Here is a 23,337-nt window from a genome sequence, read left to right on the forward strand (position 1 = left end):
AATCCCATTTTGGAATGGTTAGCTTCATGCTTTAACCTTTGGTATGAAATCCTCTACCTTTGTGGGCTTTTGGTTAAACTCAGATAAATCCAAACATTGTTTCCAAAACAGGTAATTTTTGCAAGGAGATCCAGTGATGTTCTTCTGTTGGTTAAAACCTTGAAAACTGGAGGTCTAGTCACTGTGTCACCGTCTAGCCCAGTGATTTTAAGTCTATGCAGTGGCCAGAGTTCTCTCATCTGTCACACAAAGTTGCCAGCTTTTTGGTATTCTGGTGTGCACAAGGTTGCCAGCTTTTTGGTATTCTGGTGTGTGTAGACAGTTCAGTCCTACCTACAGTAATTTCTCAGACATGGCTCCCAGAGGAAGACTGCAGAGCCTGGAAAGACTAAATCAGGTTCATAAACATGTAAAAATAATCAGATTTTTTCAGGGAAGATTATGCTAAGTATTTGTGAAACATTACGATCAACATCACCATTAACACTTCGCACAATTTAAAAACATTCACATGAAAGTAGCCTGTTCCATTTGCCAGTAACTTATATGATCAAGTATCAGCTTATCTCAATTCAAGTTATATTTTTAAGTTGAAATAGATCTCCATTTAAAATCCTGTTTAATTCATACATTTACAACGTATCTACAGAGTTTCAGACCTTGATTCACCGTTGGATTACTCCAGTTTTACAACTGCATAACTTTGTTTTAGTGGAGCTACTCTCACATACAAGTGTTTCAGTGTAGTGGTGAATCATGCCTTTTATTTGGAAGCATGATACAATTTTCAATTTATTTTATTCCACTTCAACAAGGGCATTTCCAATGGAATTAAGATGACACCGACATAATTTGCAGTTATTTTACCAAATTGTGGATTCATTTAAGTGTCAATTGTCTTCAATTGCAGCTTGTTTATAGGATTAAAGATAAAGCACATTATTGTAGAGACACAACAGATAGCCGTTTCAAAGGAGAAGTATTAATGGTAAACAACCTCAGACAAGCATAATAAGCTCAGCACAATTTAATGTAATTTTGTATTCTGCCTTAAGGTTGTTTTTTTTAAGAGGTTCATGGTGTGTTCCTTTTTCTGTTTCACTAGAAATTTACTCAGGGTACAGAATAAGACAATTATACAGGATGAATCTTTAAGACATTTCCTAGGAGTCTCTAGGATGAATATTAACTTAATTGTCAAAAGCAATAATTGCCACTTGATGGGATAGTTATTATTGCATTTTACCTGCAAGATTATTAGCTGTATTAATGTCACATAACAGGAATATCCACGTGGGAATCTAAGGGTATGGTCAAGCTTTCATTTGTAGTGCTACACAAGTGTTTCAGCACTTTGCAGTATTAGAAAAAAAAAAAATAGTGCTATTGGCATGTACAGGTGTTCAAGCCCCCTGGCTGGACAGCTATAAAATAGCCTCAGAGTTGAGCTGTCTAGCCATGGAGCTTTTGTTTTGTTCCCCCTGTCTCCATAAAAGCCCGTCAGTAAGGCAGCCAGGGCAGAAAGGGCTGGTATCAACTAAAGCTGTGCAAAGCTTCAGGTGCTTATTTGATTCAGAAGAGATTTGGCAGCCAAATCTCTGCATCCAAATCTAATCAGGAGACCAGTGAAGAGATCTGAATAGATTCAGAGAGCTTTGAACTGATTCACAGAGCTTTGGAGATTTGGGTAATCCCTGCTTGCTGCTGCAGGGAGCTGGACCTGGGCTCTATGCTGGTAAGTGGGGGGGGGAACGGACCATGGGGGAGGACCCCCCCCCCACCAGGCCCCATCACCTGCCTGCTGCACCAGCATCCCCCCCCCCCCCCCCCTTGGCTGTCTGGCTCCAGCTCCCAGGTTTTTTTTAAAGAAGCAAAAAAGAGCCCTGCACTCACTGGCTGAAGCAGCAACTGTTGGGGCATCTGGGGGCTCATTGCAGAGCCCCCCACACAGCATGGGGAAGTGGGAATCACCCCCTGCCTGGCAACAGCCGGTGAATGCAGGGCTTTAAAAAAAAAGAAAGAAAAGCCGGGATTGCTGGGGCTGAGCGGGGCAGCCATTGATGAGGCTGGGAGAGAGGGCGGGGGATGGGGCCTGTTTGATTCAGAGATTTAGCCAATTCAATGGTGGCCGAATCTCCAAATCAGATTTGGTCGAATCGATTGGGGACATTGATTCGAATCACTGAATCAAATTGCTGTCCCCTGAATCAGCCAAATCTGAATCTGAAGCAAATGCTAGCTGCTTTGCACAGGCCTACTAGGCACAGAAGTTTCACGTAAACCAACTTAAATGATCAGAAACTGGTTTAAACCTGTAACAGAAGAGAAGCTCAGTGCACATAAACTAATTTCAGCCATTTGGAAACTGGTTTACGATGAGCCTGGTTGAATGTCGTATCAGAATTAAATTGGGTCAAACTAGTTTATGGAATTTCTGTCCCAGACCCCTTCCTGATTCAATTTAAATCACAGTCCCCCAGCATTCCAGATGCTTTGCAACCCTGGGTGGGGCTGTGCTCTCTGCTCCAGAGAGCAGGGCTGGCCCCTTCTCTCTGCTCCCTAGCCTGATTAGGGGTTGGGGCATGGGCAGAGGCATAGCTCCCTGAGGTGAATGGAGCAGGGAGGGGGTTTATTCCCTCTCCTTCCCTACCAGGGGAAGGAGACCCCTGTCACCTATTCCCCGCTCCCCAATCCAGTGGCAGGGCAGGGAGCATGGCCAGAGCCAGCTGGCATGGCCCCTGCCATCCACCTGCCTTGCCAGTGGCTGGGGCTGTAGGACTGAGCCCAGCCAACTGGCAAGTGCTGCTGAGGGTGGAAGCAGAGGGGCCATCCCAGGCTGGGATGCAGGGTCTGGGTCCTTCCCAGCAAGCTGGGGCTGGGTCCACGGGGGCTGCATAGCTCCCTATGCCCAAGCTCAGCGGGGATGTCATGGAGCCACAGCCAGCTGGATAGGGTCCCACAGAGCAGTCCATAGGGTCAGGGCCCTTCCCAGCCCTCTGTGGCTGTGACAGCCTGGCTCAGCAGTGCAGCACAGCACCTTCCTGGGCCAGCTTGGTGGCACTGGTGAGCCCCAAGCCTGGCAGGCACCACCACCGTGCCCCCTGCCCTGTGTAGCACCTTGAGCTGCAGCCCTACAACCAGATAACCAGGGTACTTGGGAAGGCCCTATGGGGTTCACGTAGGCAGGCGGGGATGGAGCACTGCTACCCACCACCTCACGTTACTACCTTCCAGGAGCAGGGCCATCTACCACCCTGTGCTGCTGCTGCTCCGCATCTGGCCACGTGCCACCCCTCCCCTCCCCCCTCAGCCCCCACTGTGCATCTGCCCGCTGGGGGTATACTTACTAAAAAAAGTGTAAAACCTCTGGCTTAGCAGATTCTTATTGCTGAGCTTTCAGCAAGGAGAGTTATTTAGTTTAACTTTTGGATGGGTTGTTCTTTGTGCCCTAATTATCCACCAGTAATAAAACCACAATTTGGTGACAATTAAATAGACTCTCTAGTGCATATTACAGTTGTAACTAGTAGTTCTGTGGCTAATAAAGAGGCAGAAAAGTAGAAAAATGTGTCAATTTATGTGTATGCATCAAAAAACATGCTTGAAAAATTATATCTCATTTTAAATTCCTTATATTTGACTGAAACCTATAGTCAATTCACAACTATATGGTCAGTGTGTAAATAAAGTTACAGTCTGAAATTTAAAGACTTTCTGTCACTATGAAAAATTGACTTTCTTACCTGTAACAGTTGTTGTCAAACTTATTGTAACTGGCAAATGCAATTAAAACTCCAAACCCAGCTCCTAAAGAATAAAATATCTGGGTGGCTGCATCAATCCATACCTGCACAGAGAGACCAACATCATTAGATATGTTAACTCGGTCAAAAAGATAATATGAATGATGTGAAGAATTGCACAGCAACAACTAGCTTTGGAGATCTATGATCACAATTCATTAGTGACTATGACCCTAGAGCCCTATAGGTTCCCTGGCCTATCAAGAACCAGGTCATAGGCTGTAATCAAGTATTACATGGATTCAACTCCAAAGCAACAGATGAAAACTAAATGTGTGCATTGTATCGTTACTGGTTGGCTCTCTCATTTAATTTACATAGAGTGATGCAATGATTAAATAATTTTTCTCCAGCCTTAAGGCAATAAACTTCCTTCTAGTTCAGGGTCAATTTGGAATGCACTGTCAGAGAAATAAAAAATTAACAGGTCAGGATTTACAGACTTTTCTTTCCCCATAAAACGGCTTGCAACTGTAATTATATGATGCTTGCTTCCTTCAGAGGCTGAAGCTTGATTCACATGCTATGAAAAGGATCATCTAAGGAAACTTCATTTTCATTACTCATTCATTTGGAGAAACAGGAATTATTCTTATGACAGTCATTAAATTCCACTTTGGCTGGAATTAAATTGCTTTACAGTTGCCTAATCTGAGGAAAATAGTTCCCAACACTTTAAGAATATTGTGTTTTCTAGTTCTCCCCACCTCTTCTTTTTTTCATCCAGTGCCATAAATAAGCTCAAGTATACTCGCCCATTGGGGTTTGCTGAAAGATCATGGGACTCCACAAGCCTAGCTGGAGCCATGGGTTTCACCTGCTTTGGGTTTTCAATGCTGAACTTTCACACAGAACTAACTTTGGCTTATTACAAATAGGGCAGAGACAAATTCTCTCTACTGCCATGTGCAAGGGAACCAAATAGCCAACAGTGTGTGTTGTATAGCCAAAAGCCATTTCCTAGCCCACTGATGTCCGTCAGACTTGCATGGATTTCAGTTGCATTTGGATCAGGCCCACTGAGCAGAAAACAGTTTAACTGGATCTTTAAAAATCCTTCACAATGATGTATTAGTTGAAAAAAATATGGTATAGAAACTCTAGCATTTGCTTATGTTATTGTATAACAAACATGCTGGGCATCTATGATGTTCCAAAATTACAGCTCATGGGAAAAATATAGTTATCTGGGAGCACTAGAAAATTAGGAACCCAGCTATCAACAATAATTTAACTTTTCCAGGATGCCTTGATATCAGCTGCTATTGCTAATTATAGTCCCTAACTACCCACTCACTGGAAAAATTGCAGACTATGCAAGTACAAGGAACTGTACACCAGAAAATGCTTGCATTGCTTTTTGATAGGTCACTGTCTCTTTAACAACTTTGTCCCTTGCCACTAAAGTTTTAGCGATTACCGGCCTTGTTATACTTTATGTTATAAACTGCACAAATGTTGATCAATGTTAGTGCTAGCTTGGAGTTTGGAGCAGTTGTCCTTAATCTAGAAGCTTTCTCCGAGTATCCCCAACTTGCATAGCTATGACTGCTACTAGGACTAGGCACGTACATTGCACTTTACTAGTATAGTGATCACCAGAAACTGATCTATACCCATAACAACAGAATTTTGGCACATACAGATTGGTCTAAAAACAAAAGAACCCCCTACCAAAGGGTGAATGTGTTCTGTTCACCACCCATCTAAACTGCACTGCTTACAGAAACTGCATAACTTATATTCAAAAAGGCCAAGGTGGAATTGATCTTTGTACCTAGCCTAGAGACCTGGTGAGCAATAGGACTAGGAGTGGTAGTTGTGCCTTGCCACTAGAGGGCTGTTGAGCCAGGACAGGCTTCTAACCCTGTTCTACAGGTTGGGGTGTGAGAGATCCTGGGATACTGTAGGACTTCAACTTGGGTGTCACACCCACGGGGAGTGGCCACACCTTAATGGAACAAAAGCTGGGTAGTACGGATCAGAGAAAATCCCGCCCTGAAGTGGTGTAACTTTTAGCCACATAACAAGTCCTTGTGTTATCCCAGTCAGTTGGTGTGGAAATCCTGGTGAGGAATAAGCAACGTAAATTAACATTTTGTACAAAACACTCCTTGTAATAAACAGGATGCAACACAGAGATGGGATGGGAGGAGCAATTCTTCTGTAATTTATGCTGATGTTTCTCTGTTAATTGCAGTGGAGTTTCTTTTGACTCATGGAATTATCTAGTTTATTGGATGGTGTGCTATTTCATTTATTTTTTATATCCATTCCAAAAAATATTTTATAGGGGATTGTAGCCAGTCTTTCATGCCCAACTTCCTTCCTGCTTATTTTTACTACAGTAAGTTTTGCACACACACATTTTCTTACATTTGTGAACTGGAAGAATTACTGCACAATACAGAGAAGAAGCACTGTATGAATCCCCAGATATGATAGCAGGAAATTTCTTATGACGTGCAAAGGTGTAAATGCCCCTTTCCTGTCCTACATTTCCTAATGGGACTGATTTCATTCAGCATTTATTGCTATTTTTTTTAATTGTGAAACAGAATTTTAGGACATGTTTTAGATCATAATTTATAAGTGACTTCCTTTGATATTTTTTCTCTTTTGTTGCTAGTCTTTATTGGAAGAAAAGAAGTTCAGAAGTCAAGGACTTGCAGGGACACACCGACATAGCACCAAGGTAGGAGTCAAACCTCCCAGAGGTCCAACAAGGATTAAAACACACAAACATGTCAATAGAACCAGCAGAGGGCCCAGTTTCCTCACAAGAGATGAAGAATGCCTAACATGACAGGCTACTCAGACAACTTCCCCTTGTAAGCCATCTTCGATCTTTCACAGTCCTGCACGAACTTTTTTTTTCTAATCTTCTGAAAAATGTAGTCTTATAAACGGATGATTTTATGGCTTGCTAACAAGCAGGTGTAGAAAAATTAACCTCAAAAGAGTAAAGTACAATACAGTATACCATAAAATGCAGAAGCCGTTATGAGTACTGAACTGAGGTCCAGCTCCTGAGCTGTTGTAATTCAGCATAGTTCCATAAGCTTTCAGCTGAGGATCTAGCCTGAATAAACATTCTTCAAACATCATTTAAAATGCTGAGGAAAGTGAAATTTCTCATGCGTTCCCCCTTGCCTCTGCATTTTTATACACATAAATGCTTGCACATGTATACATGCTTCTGTATAGTGCATAGTATGCAGAAGCATACTGCACTGGTGACTGTAACAGGTTGCCCTCCCCAGTGCCATCTTTTGCATTATCCGCACCCTATGTGGGGCACCCTTGGAGTCCCCTTAAGGTTTCTCGTGTCCCACTCTCTACTTGCCTGCCACATCTTGATGGAAATATTATCTTGTAAGCGGGAGACTGCCTATTGTTTTTTGTATGTTGGGGTCCTCCGCCACCACTGGCCTTGACCCCAGTCTTTCTTTAGCTAGGTCTCCCCATCTAAACTCACCAGATAGGGTTGGACTCTGAGGCTCTACCTTTTTAGTCTTGGGGCTCGTGGCCCTCCTTTTTGCCCCAATCTGGAACCCAGCCTCCCTGGCCCAGAGGCCTGTCCACTGGCCCCCACAGCCAGAGGGTTGTAAGTTTGAAGCCAGGCAATGGCCCTGACTCCACTGTCCTAGTTGCACTCCGGGTGCACCATGCCACCCTAGCCTTTTAGGATTGGCCTCTGGCACCAGGCCTGTGCCCCTGAATACTGCACCCTCTCTGTTGCTGGGCCTGTGCACCCCAAATACTGCACCCACACTGGCACCAGAGTCCCCATGCTATAGTGGGGTCCAATGAGGCCTTCCCCCTTCCTCAATAACCCCACCCAAACCACCACTGTTATTTAATAACAAAAAAATATATGAACAGTCCTGTCCATGCACTATAACCACCACCAAAAAATATGGTTAAAGAAGGCAGCATGCCAGCTTACATTTATTCAGGGGTTTGTGCTTCTGCTCCCCACCATTGGCTACAGTCCTTCTGGGGTTGCTGCCGCTTCTCCGGGGTCCTCAGTAGTCCCCCTCCTCCAGCCTTTGGGCCACTCACCAAGACTCTCTGTGGAGCTCTTATACACACTCCTTCCCCATAGGCTGCTGGCCCCCTACTGCTGCCTAGCCCAGGGTTTTTATAGTTCTGGCCTGCCCCCTTCCGGTCACCTGACTGGCTGGCCTGACTCACCTCTTAACCCCCACTTTACCAGCACACTGTGCGCAGAAACTTCTGGTTTTAAAGGAGATGACCTGCCTTCTGGCAACAGGGAATGTTGTCTGGATCTGGATTTTCACCACTCCAAGGTAGACTAAATTGATATTTGGGATTTTCATGATGTGCTACACTACTGTGTCTGTGAGGGAACCTGAATATTGATTATACATCATTCATAATATTAACATGACAAAAAAGCAAATAAATAAATAAAGGAGGAAAGGGATTGTTTGAAAAACCATATACAAAATGTCTCTGGATTTTAATATTCAGGCTGCCTATGGACTTTGTCTATATTCTTAGTTATTCAGGAAAGTGAGTCAAGTAAAGTAAAAATATGATGAGATTAGAGGGCTCCTAGACATAGGAGCTATTTAGAGAATAGGGGCATGTCCCTGGGGAGAAGGAACTGCTATGCCAATTCATTTTCTTTTTATGACATTTATATTTACTTTTCAATGGTATGTCTGTTTGAAAAGCAGTTAAGATTTTTGTATTGGCCCATGTTGAAGGAATGCCTTTGCTTCTGCATGCCAAGGTAGTGCTTAGTATCCTTTTAAATAAAAATAATTAAAAAAACCCAAGTCTAGAGTTGAAAACTGTGGTCATTAGATCCCTGGGCTCTGTGAATATTGAAACACTAGTTTTAGGGACAGAAGTTACACATAAACCAGTTTAAGTGATCAGAAACTGGTGTAAACCTGTAACAGAGCATAAGTTCAGTGCACATAAACCAGTTTCAAAATGGTTGAAACTGGTTCAAGATAAACCTGGTTGAATGTAGTATCAGACTTAACTGACTTGGGTCAAACTGGTTTATGGAACTTCTGTCCCAGAACCTTTCCTGGTTTAAGTTAAATCACAGTCCCCCAGCATCCCAGCATGCTTTGCAGCCCTGGGTGTGGCTATGCTCTCTGCTCCAGAGAGCAGGGCTGGACCCACCCCTCGGCTCTAGCCTGGGCAGGGGCAGGGGCATGGCCAGATGCATGGCCCCCTGAAACAAAGAGACCAGGGAGGGGGGTTATTTCCCCCCCTCTTACTGTGTGACTGTGACCTCTGTCAACCATTCCCCCCCTTCCCTATCCAGCGGCAGGGCAGGGAGCGTGACCAGGGTCAGCTGGCATGGCCCCTGCCATCCACCTGCCTCCCCAGCTGCAGGACTGAGTCCTGCCAGTCTGTGAGTGCTGCTGAGGGTGGAGGCAGATGGGGTAGCCCAGGCTGGGCTGCCAGGGCCGGACCATTCCGAGCAGACTGCAGCTCAGGCTGGGGCCACAAGGGCTGCATGGATCCCTGTGTCCAAGCCAGGCAGGGCTGTCATGGAGCACAACTGACTGGGAAGGACCCCGTGGGGCCAGCCTGTGTGGGCAAGGCCCTTCCCAGCCCACTGCTGGTTATGTGACAGCCTAGACTGGTAGCATGGGTGGGGGCTAGCTGGGGAGTGGGTTTCCCAGGCCAGATCAGAGATGCCAGTCAGCCCTGAGCCCAGCAGCCACCACCATGCCCCCTATTCTGTGCAGCAGCCAGACCTGCAGGCGCACAACCAGTTGCAGGCTGGCCGGGGCTGTTTTGCCCCTCTTTCCTCCAGCTGCCACAGCTATGCCACACCACTCTAGGTGGCAGGGAGGGGGACAGGAAGATTCAGCTCTGTGGCTTCTGCCCACTGCGTGGAGCTTGGGCTTCAGTCCCCAGATGCCTTGGAAGGTGGAAGGCATTTGGGTGAAAGGTGTCCGGGGGCTACAGACAGAGCTCCATGTGCTGGGAAGAAGCTGCTAGGTCTGGTAGGGCTGTTTTTCTCCCCTCACCTCCAGCTGTGGCTCCTGCTCCTGTTGCAGAGTGCAGCACCGCTTGGGATGGGGGAGCTTCCTTTAGCCTGTCAGCTTCAACCTGGGTTGGGCTGAAGGAAGCTTCCCCAGTCCCAAGTGGCTTCCCCCCTGCCCCTCTAGGCACAGCCTGACTGGGGTCCTTACAGGCCAGTGTGGGGGTTTAAACCCCGCAAATCATACTGGCCAGCCCCCCCAGGTCAGCTTGCCATCAGCCTTATGGCTGCTGCAAAAGGAAGGGAGGGCTGCTCTAGTGCCCCCCAGCTTCTAGCCTGAGCCACTACAGGCATGTGCCTACTTGTGCCTGCATTTCCAGAATTAAATATGAATGTCTGTGCACTTGCAAATCAGTTCAATCTTTGCAGTTTAATTTAGGCTCTGGCTTTTTGAATGTCTATCCCTAGCCTAGGGGTTTTATAATGGGTTTGAATGAGTTGGTCTGCAGATATTTCTTAACACTGCATGGTGATGGAAAAACTTAATTCTAATGTATGGTAGATTAAATGTTTTCAGGCAGCAAAACCTTTGGGCAGTTGTAGACAACATGGGGGTTTAAATTGAAGTGGTGGTTTTTTAAACCCTTGTGTTGTGTACATCCATGTCCTTACCTGCCTCTCTGGCCACGGGGAGGGGAAAGCGAGCTGCCAGTGGGCCAAGCAGTCCCTGAGCTGCAGGGTGGGGGGAGGCTGGTGCTTCCCTCCATGGCAGCAGCGACCCCCCACCCCTAGCAGCACCTGCTCACAGGCACCCGGCTCAGGTGGTCCCATGAGGCACTGCAACTATGGAGGGAAGCACCAGTTTCCCGCGCAGCTCAGGCAGGCAGGCAGACTCCAGGGAAGAAAAAAATAAGATCAAACTTACCACTTTTTTTTTTTCTTCACTACAGCCTGCCTTCCTGGGCTGCTGCCGGGCTGCCTGCTGGGGCTGTCTGCACAGTTTCTGAGCCTCACAGAGCCTGGTGATTCCTTCCATGGCTGTAAAGTAGCAAACTAAAACTTGTTGGAGGTGTTTTAGTTTGCTGCACTCCAAAGTCATTTGCTGTACCACAAAGTCATTTAAGATGCATTACACTGCCGAATTTGCTACAGTGGCTGGAATTAATGCACAATACGCCGCTGAATTTGCAAACTTGTGCAAACAGCAACGCAATTAAAACAATGCGAAAGGGCATTTAACCCACTTTAATGTATCATCTACAAATGCCCTTTAATTATTATTTTGGCCTCAGATCAGGCCATGTTTGGCTATATTTGCTATGACTGGCTTACATAGCTTTTGAATTGTATTGAAAAGTCTCAGTCATTACAAAGTGCTGTAAGATGATTTGCACTGAATTAGTCCTAACTTATTAAAGTTATTCTTTATTACTATGGGGCAAATCTTAGTTCAGATACTTACCCAAAAGCTTAAATGCCTACTCAAACCAGTAATACTTCTAAACTGATTTCTTTCCATGAAAATTTTCATTTCCAATGAAAAGCATTTGCATAGAAATGCATTTCTTTCAGTGACAGATGTCATCAGTCATGATTTTTATTACTAGTGCTTGGCTTAAATCATGATTTTGCTTTTTTTTTTTTAAATCATGAAATTAAGTGATTTTCACAAAAATACAACCTGCAACTTTTGTTCCCCATGAACTGGCCATATCCCAGCATTTTACTGCAACAAGATGGCTGCTGCATGCTGGGGAAAGCATTCCCTAGCCAGCAGCAAAAGCCTAGCAGCCTGGGGGAAGGGATTGCAAAGGGGATGGAGAGAGCTTGGGAATGGGTAGGGGATGGGGCTGTTTGCTTCTCCAGCTGTGAAAACTGGGGGGGGAGGCAGGTGGTGCCTGGGGCCATCAGCCAAGGCTGCCCCTGGCACCAGGTAGGGGAGGGGCTGTTTGCTCCTCCAGGCCAGAAAACTAGGGCACTGGGACTTGGGGGTGGGGGGAGGGAACACGTGTGGAGAAGCAAACACCCCCAATCAGGGGGCATGTGGGGCAGCCACGGTCTGGGTGGAAAAAATGGTGGCCCCCACCATAATTGGGCCATGATATTAGCAAACTGGGCCCTTGATTAAACCAGGCCCTATTTATTATATTATAGCATCTGTTCAACCTAGTGGTGCAAAAAGCAGCTCTTGTTATCTGAGTATTTCCCCAGCCTCAGGGAGCTTTCAGCTGGTTCAGCCAGTGCAACTAGCTTTTGCACATATTCAAACAGGAAGGAAGTCATGAGAGAGAAAGGCACAGTTAGAACATGTACCTTTTTTATGGATTACTTGATGCTAGATTACACTGGAACAGCCCCAGGGTTACCTAAACTATTATAGTAATCACAGTGGTGCAGATCCATTCTGATATTGGCTTCCTGGTGCTTCCTTCAGTGGTAGAGAGCCAGCAATTCAGGGCATTGGAGAAAGCTGTCTAATGTTCTTGTAGAGACAAATATATAAATATTTAACTTTAGAAACAAATACTAACTATCTAGTAGCAGCTTCCATCATTAATTTGGAAACTGTTATGGGTTGTGGTTATTATTTCAATCTAGGAAGTGAAAATGATGGAGAAAACTTACTGTAGCTTCTTTTAATCTTCTGAAATCTATATGTAGGTATGCATTTATCCCATTGTATGCACCAGGCAATGTTATTCCATGTACTAACAATACAAATAGTACAACATAAGGCAAAGTGGCTGTTATCCACACAACCTGGAGGTAACAAACAGACACAGAAGTTAATTAAGCAGCAGGAAATCTTATAAATGTGCTACAGAATATTGCTCTCCCTATAGTTGCTTATTTCTCATGTGTATAGAGGACCTCTTGACTATTTATCACATGGTAGGGGTGTCAAATTCATCTAGTGCTCTGGGCCCATGAGCTCCTCGTGTGCTGGATCCAGCCCACAGCCCAGGGTTGTTCCAGCCCGGGCCATGCAATAGGGGTGGCAGCTCTGGCTCAGACACAGGGCATGTGATGCAGCTCCAGCTTTCACCATGTGCCCATGACAAAGCTGGCACTGCAGCTGCTGTATGCCCCATGTTACAGTTGCAGCTCCATCTCCAGCATGGGACTAGAGGAGGTAGGGCCACAGCAGTGACAAAGGGTGAGGTGACCAGAAGGCAACTGGGGCCATATCAGACCAATTACTATGTCTACTAGAGCCCAAGGGCCCCAAATTCTGAGGCATGCCACTCCTCTGGGCCACCCCCACCCAATTTCTGGGCAACTGGTAGCCTGTCAGGCTAGATAGAGCAGCTCCATGGACTAGATATGGCCTAAGGGCTGTATGCTTGACACCTCTGTCATAGGGTACATTGTTTTTATGAAAACACAGCTCAGTCACACTGACAATAAAGAGTCCCACATGACATTATATGAGCATGCGAGTCTGGGACTAGTTTGGCAAAGAGATGTGTTAAAGTGACTATTCTAATGTGGGTATCAAACTCCTAAGCATGCTCAGTGTGAACTATTTCCATAAGTATGAGCAGACACTAACTTACGTTTGATATAAAAATGAAAAAGCGTATACAGTAAGAGTTCTTAGTTGTTTACCAAACTGAGAATTTTTGGAGGGAAATAACTGCATTTGTGACTCCAACTCCTAATGTGTCTGTCATCATCCATTTCTACAAATGAATGAGGTACAAACTCAATGTGGAACTATGGAAAAGCTGGGAGTTAATCAAAATATACAGTGCAACTAGTGTCTTAATTCTATAATTGTAACAAAAAAGACAAATATAAACCAGCAATGCATTAATTCATAGTGGTTTAAATTAAATCAGAAAGTATGAAATTTATGGGTTGCTGAAAAGTTTTAGGTGGCAGCTAACACTTCAGAAACAAAAATAATCTGAAATTCAAAGGTTAGTAACATCTTTTCAACTAGTAGGTGTTATCTAATGTCATCATCTCAAACTATTCTAATTGTGTGACAAGTAAGGATCCAGGTTTTTTTAACAATTCTTGGCGCCTGGTATTTTAGGTAATTGGTAAAATCTTTGGCAGTGATAAGGTGTTTACAATTTTAATGAATGATTATTAACTAAAACCAAAGGTCCATAAGCACTAAAATAAAATGTTTATCAAGATTTGTAAAGAGTGAAAGATGCTCCTACATAGGCATTCAAAATGACATAAGTTCAAAGGAAAATATTCCCAATTACTTCAGTGGTTTTTGGGTCAGACCACTACTATTTCATTTTCTAAAAGGGACAAAGATGATGACTGAAGTGCAGGGAAAATATTAGCTCTACCTTTCCTGATGTCTTTACACCTTTCCACAGACTGAAGAAAAGAATTATTACCACCACCAACAGGCATAATGCTAGCTGCCATCGAGGTGAGCCAAGGTCATGGATACCACTGCTTTCATGCAGATGTAGAACTCCTCGTCTAGACCAAAAGGGAAGAGGTAAAGAAGAAGTTAGGTCACTGAAAAAATGTTCTGCCTCATTCACTGTACTATAGGTAGGGATCTATTTAATTTATGGTTTTGAGGAAATTGTGAGATCCAGGATTGTTCGAGAAATCCATGAAATCAACAACAGCAACAACTTAATAAAATGCTGGCTCCTCAGCAGAGCCAGAGGTCCTTGCTGCCAGCTGGTGGGGTGGCACAAAGGGCAGCAGACAAATGGTGGCTGCCCCTTTGTCCTCCCCCCCCAGGGGCCTCTCTGCCAATCAGGTCTGAGGTGTGGGGCTACTGTGAAATGATTGTGGAATTAGAACTTTACACTGTGATCAACTCACAAAAATTGGTAAGTCCCCCTGCAATTTAGGTAGACTCCCTAGCTATAGGTAGACTTAGTAGAAAGGAAAATTGCACTGGAATATCAGTAGTTTATATGATTATGTTTCTACTAGAGCTGGTCAATATTGAAAAAAAATATAATTTTGACAACAAATTATTGAGGATTTTAAAACGTTAACCCAAACCACAGGAAAAAAAAGTACTGCATTTGGGGCCATTTTTTCTCTTCATTCATTACCTTTATATACTGTTTTCAACAAAGTAGAAAGGAATAAGCAGCAAGAACCAAACGTCTTCGTTGACTTCTTTTCCCTCCCATTTTTGACCAGTTTTGGATGCACAAAGATTGTTTTTAAACCCTTGCAGCCACCAACATGGGTGTTCTTTGAAGGCTTTTATTATGATATTTTTCATGTCATTTTCATATTAACATGAAGCCTGCATTGAGCTTTCTCCCTATTCCTTGCACTGTGACTTGGACCAGTTACCTAATCTCTCAGTGCCTCTCTATTTAGAGTATGATTTTCAAGGCAAGTGCTGTGTTTCTATGGGTCTGTAAAGTGCCTAGGGCAACGGGTGTTTAATCTCAGTTGGAGATCTCAGTGGAAGAATGATTGTTTTTTTATTAGAAGCCCTTGAAGATCTTTATAAAGCCCAGCTAGGTATTATTACAGGTGGACAAAACTGAAGGACATATTGAATGACTCACCTGAGGTTACACAGGATACAGCTGTACTGCCTCTGTGGTGATCCAGAGGCCACGGCTAAGAAACAAACCCTGCCCACTTGCTCCTTGCTACACATGCTTTTTGCCACACTTTTTTTGCTGGATACCTAGCAATGCTTTCTGGATCTCTGTCATGGACACACTCTTGAAAGTGGTCATGGGCATACCTGAAACTGCTCTAAACATGACCAGAAAAATTTTTCCAGCATTCCTTGTACCACAGGAACCAAGGGGATAAAGTGTGTTTGTTGGCAGCAGTCCTGGGGTCACCACTGAGGCAGTATATACTATATAGTGATGGGCAGTGAACTAGGGAAGGTGTTCTTATTGTTTAGTCACTATGCTAACTATCAGAAATTTCCCTGTTAGACACTATTTTCTAGTTAATTTAGTAAGCATATTTTGAATTGAATAAGCCCTGGAATAAGGGTATGTAAAACTGCCATTTTAAAGAGAGAGAGAGAGAGTTTCATAGTTGGGATAGGAGCCAGCACCACTTCTCTTGGAAGTTGGTCAGGGCGGGTAGGATCTGGAACCAACTTCCAAGAGAAGTGGTGCTGGCTCCTACCCTGGAGGTCTTTAAGAAGAGGATAGATGAACACCTTGCTGGGGTTGTTTGACCCCAGTACTCTTTCCATGGCAGGAGGTCAGACTTGATCTGCTCAGGTCCCTTCCGACCCTACCAACTACGAACTATGAAACTATTAAACTCTCTCTCTCTCTCTCTCTCTAAAATGGCAGTTTTACATACCCTTATTCCAGAGCTTATTAAATTCAAAATATGCTTACTAAATTAACTAGAAAATGGTGTCTAACAGGGAAATTTCTGATAGTTATCATAGTGACTAAACTCTAAGAACACTATCCCTAGTTCACTGCCCATCACTATACAGTATACACTGCCTCAGTGGTGATCCCAGGACTGCTGCCAACAAACACAGTTCATCCCCTTGGTTCCTGTGGTACAAGGAATGCTGAAAAAAATGTTCTGGTCATGTTTAGAGTAGTTTAGAGAGAACCCCTCTCAAATGAAAAATGTCTTTCAATTAATTATTTAAGATACAGAAATGCTCTAGGAAAAACAGTCCATTAATATAGAACTCTGATATTATTAAAGAGTTTTAGTCCATGCCAAGTCAAAGCTTCAGTTCCTCACAGCATCAGGAAATGGTTGGTTAAATAATATATCTGTTTTGCTTTACTAGCTCATCACATCTAATAGAAAGGAAGTGCTATAATCTTTTTAGAATGGTTCTTTCATTTCAGTATTAATTGGATGAAAAATGCTTTTAAAGGCATCATGTCAAATTAAGTAGTTGATCTGTTTTTCTTTTATTGTAGGGCTAGCAATGCATAAGCAAGGGAAGCATGTGGATCAATGTGTATGGGGCACACAGTCAGAGATCTTCCATTGTTAGAAATGATGGTGTGAGCTTTGTTTTATTTTTTCAAGAACACCTAATAGCTAAAACCTGCAAAAACACAATGAAGATTGAAGACAAACTTCTAAATATGCTTATCTGAAAAAGGTTTCTTCAACCAAATGTAACTCTACATATGGACTGGGCTCATTCAAAGTCAACCTACCACTTCTCATCTCAAGCCACATCAAATATCAGATGTTCAAGGTATATCTACATTGTAATCCAGGAAAATGTGATTGTAGCTCGCATAGACGTATAGGAGCTAATTTTAATTTCACTACTTAATGTACTGTTGGCATTGAATCTGTGCCAATATGCTTAATGTGGACTAGTTTGACAGCCCACATTGTACCTTGGGCTACTCTAGCTACATTTATCTGTATTCAAGCTTGCTGGTTTAAAGCTAACTTGGGTAGGTCTACACATGCTGAAATCACAGTTTTCAACTGCAGTCTGGATCAACCCTCAGAAAAGTTAAACTTGATCCTACTTCCATTACTTCCCTTGAACTGTCAATTTGTGCAAGCATTCTTCTGAATCATTAAATGTGTGTATTTCCTTGGTGTTTACTTTCTATGAATAATCTAGCAAATTAACTTACTGGTAGGACCATTTAGCCAGAAGAGCAATTCTGTATCTGGGCCTCCAAGCATTTGCACTGGAAGCTTGTAGAAGCTTGATTCTAAGAAGTCTGTTTCTTTAATTGGGGAAAAAGTAATCATAAAACAGGAAATAGAAACATAGCTTTATGTTGAATAAAATCAGCTGTCTTCCTGAGTAGCAAATGTTAATGTCTGTAGAAAATTCCTGTTCAATATACAGAACGCTTAGCATCTCTGATATCATAAATTTTTTTAACCTCTGCAATTATATGACCATTCAGTACATGGTAACTTTCTGTAGCATGCCCTTGGCTGGGAAGTGCTAAGTGGTCCGTGAATGCAGTATAGCTGCATCACTTAGTACAAGATCTAGTATTTAGCTTGTGCTTTGGAATTAGACTTGCCGACAACAGGAGGGAGGAAAGCAGGGGGACCTAACCAAGTGTTTCCTGTGATAAGTTTGCCTGGCATGTTTCCAAATCTAATTTTTCAGGCTCCATCCAGATGAGCATGATGTTTGTTTCCCTGGGGACACATAGCAGCGGCACACCTTGTGCTGCTACTACTTGTTCCTGTGTAATGCCCATGCCATGTGCACTCTGGTACATGGCAGATTACCTCGGGTGGGATAGGGGAGGATAGGGCCAGCAACTGTGCTAGACCCAGTAGCCTTACTTGATGCTCCTGTAGCGTGGCTTCAGCTGGCCAGTCTCTGGTTTTGGGCAGCGTACACTGCTGCCACATGCGCTGCTCCACTTTTTTTTGAGGTGGGTTTTTTTTTTACCCCAGAATTTCCCAGGGTCAGCCCCTCCCTCCCACTCTACATGGGATAATGCAATGGATGGGAAATGCCTGCATGTGTGGGTCTACAGTGCGACATATCACAAGTCCATGCTTGTCTGGACACAGCCTTAGGGTTTTTTAAAAGTTTAGGTACTGTTTTTGATGAGGTACAAGCTTTGTAGGAAACCAGTGTGTGGTTTATTAATGCTTGACTACTATGAAACTAGATACAACAGAAAACCCAACTAGTGGTCCAGTTCTGTCTCCATTCTTTCCATTGTATAGTGCTTTATTTTACTAGTTATTCAACTGATTTTGAGTTAAAGCAGCATATAGAGTTTGTAAGGCATGTGGAGGCCCGCTGAACTGAGGGAATCATCATCATATTCCTTTCACTAAACCCAGCCATAGGTGTCATTTAGTGTATACAACCATTTCCTTTGCACCAGATAGAGAGGTGAGAGATACAATTTACGAGCTTCTTCAGATTTCTCACCCCATGCTCATAAAAAAACTAGGAGACTGCGGCATTGATGCCCACGCAGTCAGATGGGTGGCAAATTGGCTTGGGGGTCACACTGAGAGAGTGGTGGTGGATGGATCATTTTTGGCCTGGGGGGAAGTGGGCAGCGGAGTCCCCCAGGGCTCGGTCCTTGGGCCCGCTCTGTTCAATTTCTTTATCAGTAATTTGGATGATGGGGTGAAAAGCAACCTGTTTAAATTTGCTGATAATACCAAAGTCTGGGGTGAAGTGGGCATGCTAGCAGGGAGAGAAAGACTGCAGCAAGACCTGGATAGGTTGCAGGGGTGGGCTAACAAAAACAGGACGCGTTTCAATACTGACAAGTGCAGGGTGCTGCACTTGGGCAGTAGTAACCAGCAGCACACTTATAAGATGGGAAACTCCCTTCTTGAGAGCACGGAGGCAGAAAGGGATCTTGGAGTCATTATTGACTCCAAGATGAACATGGGCCGACAATGCGAGGTCATGGTCGGCAGGGCTAACCGGACCCTATCGTGCATCCACAGGCGCATCTCAAGTAGGGCCAAGGAGGTGATCCTGCCCCTCTACGCGACACTGGTCAGGCCACAGCTGGAGTACTGTGTCCAGTTCTGGGCACCCCACTTCAAGAGGGATGTGGACAACATTGAGAGGGTCCAGAGGAGGGCCACCCACATGATCCGGGGACAGCAAGGCAGACCCTACAATGTGAGGCTACGGGACCTGAACCTGTTCAGCCTTCACAAGAGAAGGCTGAGGGGGGACCTGGTGACCGTCTATAAACTCACAAGGGGGGACTAGAAGGGTTTGGGGGAGATCTTGTTTTCCCTGGTGCCCCCCAGGATAACAAGGAATAACGGCCACAAGTTGTTGGAGGGTAGGTTTAGATTAGACATCCATAAGAACTACTTCACAGTTAGGGCGGCTAGGATCTGGAACCAACTTCCAAGGGAAGTGGTGCTGGCTCCTACCCTGGGGATCTTTAAGAAGCAGCTTGATGCCTACCTGACTGGGGTCATTTGAGCCCAGTTTTCCTCCTGCCCAGGCAGGGGGTCAGACTTGAAGATCTACAAGGTCCCTTCTGACCCTACTGTCACGGCAGGGTCCTTCAGGAGGGCCGTGATCTCCTCGAGGTCGCTCGCTCTGTGTCAAGGCTGGCCCAAGGCACCCTCTTATTCTCGCCTGCCACGTCTGGCTGGTAAATATAAGGTTGGGAGGCTGCCTATGACTCCCTGGGCATGGCTACTCAGGAACTCTGTCCCCGTGTGTTCCTGGACCCCCTGGGGTCTCCCGGTGTAATGGGTGCTCCCCAGGCACCCTAGCCTTATGGGGTATGCGTGGCTCCTACCACCCCTAATACCACGCCCCAAGCCTCGCTGATGGGAAAGACGTTGTCCTGTCACAATGCACCTCCGCCCACTCTTGGGCCTTCTCTACAATACGCTAGTCCCCTCTGGGACGTCCCCTCGAGCCGCTGGTCTTTTAGGCCCACCGCACCACTACCCTCTCTAGTACGGGCTCACCGCGCTGCTACTCCCCGTCATCTCGGGGGGCAACCACAGCACCTTGCCCTTCTCTGGGACGCTGTACTGTTAACCCTTTCTGTCTGGGTCCACCGCAGCACCCTTCCCCTGTCCTGGGTTTTCCGCGGTGCTAACCTGTTACCAGGCTCCTCAATATCGCCCTGCTCTAGGGCTCCTCAGTATGGCCCCTCTCGGGCTCCTTAGTAATCACCCCTCCCTGGGGCTGGGGTCTATGCACCCCGCAAGTGACGCCCTTGCTGGCATTTGCTGTGCCCATCCTGGGCTCCCTAATACGGTGCTCCCCCTCTTCGGGGCTTGCCGGGCCCACCTTGGGCTCCTCAATAGACCAATATGGCGCTCCCCCTCTTTGGGGCTCGCCGTGCCCACCTTGGGCTTCTCAATAGTCCGATATGGCGCTCCCCCTCTTTGGGGCTCGCTGTGCCCACCTTGGGCTTCTCAATAGTCCGATATGGCGCTCCCCCTCTTTGGGGCTCGCCATGCCCACCTTGGGCTCCCTGATAAAATCGCCCCTCTCTCTGGGGCTGGGGTCTACGTACCCCGCACACACCTGGGGTCTGTGTTCCCCGTCCGCAACCCACTTATAGCACCCGCAACCCACTGGTTGCGCTCCTCACTTCCTGTTGCGCCTGCACTGGCGCGTAAGCTGAGCCTTCACTGGCACTGCAAGAATAATGCGCCCTCCTCGGGCACTGGGGTCCCCACACTCCCGTGGGGTTCTTTATGAGGCCTCCTCCAACCCCTACAGCCTCACCCAAGCCTCCGGTGTAATACACAGAGCCAAACATAAACTCAAAGCACAAGCCTCTAGGCTATAACATAATCACAAGCCACATGGCTATAACTTAGTATCATGGCTCGAGCCTCCAGGGCTATCATGAGCTATACTTGCAATCTGAGTTCTTTCCACATCCTGACCGAGGGAGCTCCTGCCTTTCCGGTTGCTGGCAAGGAACTGCCAGCCTGGCCTCAGCCCTGGGCTTTATAAGGGCCAGGCCCTGCCTCCTACAGGCAGCTGGCTCCCCTTAGTTGCTCTGGCAACCCGCAGCTCCGCTTGTTACTCTGGCAACCCGCAGCTGTGCTCATTAGGCCCTGCCAGGGCTCTCTCCCTGGCAGTTTCTCCTCTCTAGGAGCAGGCACTGAGGTGCTCTGCGACACCTACTTCTATGATTCTATGATTCTATGACCTGGAGGGATGTGGGCAGCAGAGTTCCCCAGGGCTTGGTCCTTGGGCCTGTATTGTTCAACATCTTTATCAGCGACTTGGAGGTGGGCGTGGAAAGCACACTGCCCAAATTCACTGATGACACAAAGATGTGGTGAGAAGTGGGCACGCTGGAGGGGAGGGACAGAATCCAGCTAGATCTAGGCAGGTTGCAGAGGTGGGTGGATGAGAATAGAATGGAATTCAACACAGACAAGTGCAAGGTGCTGCATCTAGGGAGAAGGAACCTGCAACATACCCATAGGCTGGGGAACTCCCTTCTCAACAACACAGTGACTGAAAGGGATCTTGGAGTCATTGTTGACGATGGACATGAGCTGCCAATGCAAGGAAGTGGTCAGTAAGGCTAACCGTACCTTGTCGTGCATCTATACAATAACAGCCACAAATTCATTGAGAGTAGGTTCAGGCTTGATATCAGGAGACATTACTTTACTGTTAGGGCTGCCAGGCTCTGGAATGGGCTCCCAAGGGAGGTGGTGCTCTCCCCTACCTTGGGGATCTTCAAGAGGAGGTTGGACAGATATCTGGCTGGAGTATTATGATCCCAGCACTTGTTCCTGCCCAGGGGAGGGGGTCAGACTTGATGATCTGTTCAGGTCTCTTCCAACCCTAGAAACTATGTCTTCCACAATGGAGACGTGACTGAGGTTGAAACATCTGGTATCCCTTTGCATTAGCAAAATGATGCAAAAGGACTACAGTCCATTCCTAGATTGGGACAACCTTCTCCATCAACTGAAGCACAATCCCACATGTTCTCCTACTTTGTACAAAGGAATGTTTTTAACCTAAACAATTTAGGATGTTTTGAGGTAACACAGGCTGACACTGCATAGTCTTTGGATATACAAAAAACTGTAACATTTATTTTCAAGTCAGATCTATCTGATCTTTCTTCTTCAGTCCTTACTTGATTTGGGAAAAGTGACAAGAGAGAATACTAATTGTAGCAATTCTTTTCTGTTGCCTTTGCAGCTTTTCTGTTGCCTATCTATCTATCTATCTATCTATCTATCTATCTATCTATCTATCTATCTATCTATCTATCATATCTTCTAAAAGTATCATATGAAGGACAAAGATTGAAATCTTCCAACCTGTTTTTTTCTAGATAGACAAATGCATCTCTAACTCCACTAGCAAAGTTAAGGATATTTTCATATTACTGACAGAGAGTGTGAGAGAGACCAACAACAAAGGAAATAAAACATCAGATACAGTAAAATAACCTGTTATAGCATTTTGCCTAAAATTTTTCAATACTAAGAAAAAAATGATGGTAGGCAAAACACGAGAGAGAGACACACACACGTCATCTAGTGGGGGGAAAAGATGGGGAGGAGCTAATAGCAAGCATATAATGGACCCATTATGTCTGACTAAGCAAAATAGATGAGAAGCTAATAAATCATTTAGTGTAATTTTTCACTTTGTGACAATTCAGCCTGAATCCCAACTGCAGCTCTCAGTTGTCAGCTGGAACAGCGCTCAATGTTAATGATGAGCATGCAGATATGTAAAACAATAGGAGCTGACATATTGGTCCATCCAGTCCAGTATCCCATCTCTTGTGGAAACTAAAGCACTTTATTATCCCTTCCAAAATGTATTAGCATGGGCTGTTATAAATATAGATATTTTTGTTATTCTTAAAAAGGGTTCCGTCCCTTTCTGAATCTTGCTAATTCTCTACTTCAATAACACTTTTGCGGCAGTGAATACCATAGTGATAATTATATGTTATGTGAAACAGATAAGCACAGGAACTCTTAATTCTTGAAGGAAACAATAGCTTAGTACTTTGCCTTAGAGACTAGTAGTTTAACATTTTCATGCCCTGGGCATGATAGTGTATCCTCTGAGAACCGACTGGGCAGCAGAATTATCCAGGGGAGAGCAAGCTAAAGAATGAAGTGTTGGCAGGGAGATCTGTCCAT

General features: G+C 45.1%; 1 protein-coding gene and 1 long non-coding RNA gene across 5 annotated transcripts in view; one reads left to right on the plus strand and one right to left on the minus strand.

Annotated features, from left to right (window-relative positions):
- LOC109285696 (uncharacterized) overlaps positions 1 to 17,302 on the plus strand; it is a 159,865-nt gene extending 142,563 nt beyond the window's left edge. For both annotated transcript variants that reach the window (XR_002093521.2, XR_002093520.2), the window contains 3 exons: positions 6,433 to 6,498; positions 14,127 to 14,254; positions 16,662 to 17,302. This is a non-coding gene — a long non-coding RNA (uncharacterized LOC109285696). The remainder of the gene's footprint in view (positions 1 to 6,432; positions 6,499 to 14,126; positions 14,255 to 16,661) is intronic.
- SLC6A2 (solute carrier family 6 member 2) overlaps positions 1 to 23,337 on the minus strand; it is a 141,142-nt gene that overhangs the window by 56,130 nt on the left and 61,675 nt on the right. For all 3 annotated transcript variants that reach the window (XM_019497505.2, XM_014603375.3, XM_019497506.2), the window contains exons 4-6: positions 14,097 to 14,235; positions 12,409 to 12,543; positions 3,744 to 3,847 (exon numbers count right to left, since the gene is read on the minus strand). In XM_019497505.2, the coding sequence (XP_019353050.1) occupies positions 3,744 to 3,847; positions 12,409 to 12,543; positions 14,097 to 14,235 (378 nt within the window). The remainder of the gene's footprint in view (positions 1 to 3,743; positions 3,848 to 12,408; positions 12,544 to 14,096; positions 14,236 to 23,337) is intronic.

This window comes from Alligator mississippiensis, chromosome 10, assembly GCF_030867095.1.
Source record: "Alligator mississippiensis isolate rAllMis1 chromosome 10, rAllMis1, whole genome shotgun sequence".
Classification (NCBI taxonomy): Eukaryota; Metazoa; Chordata; order Crocodylia; family Alligatoridae; genus Alligator; species Alligator mississippiensis.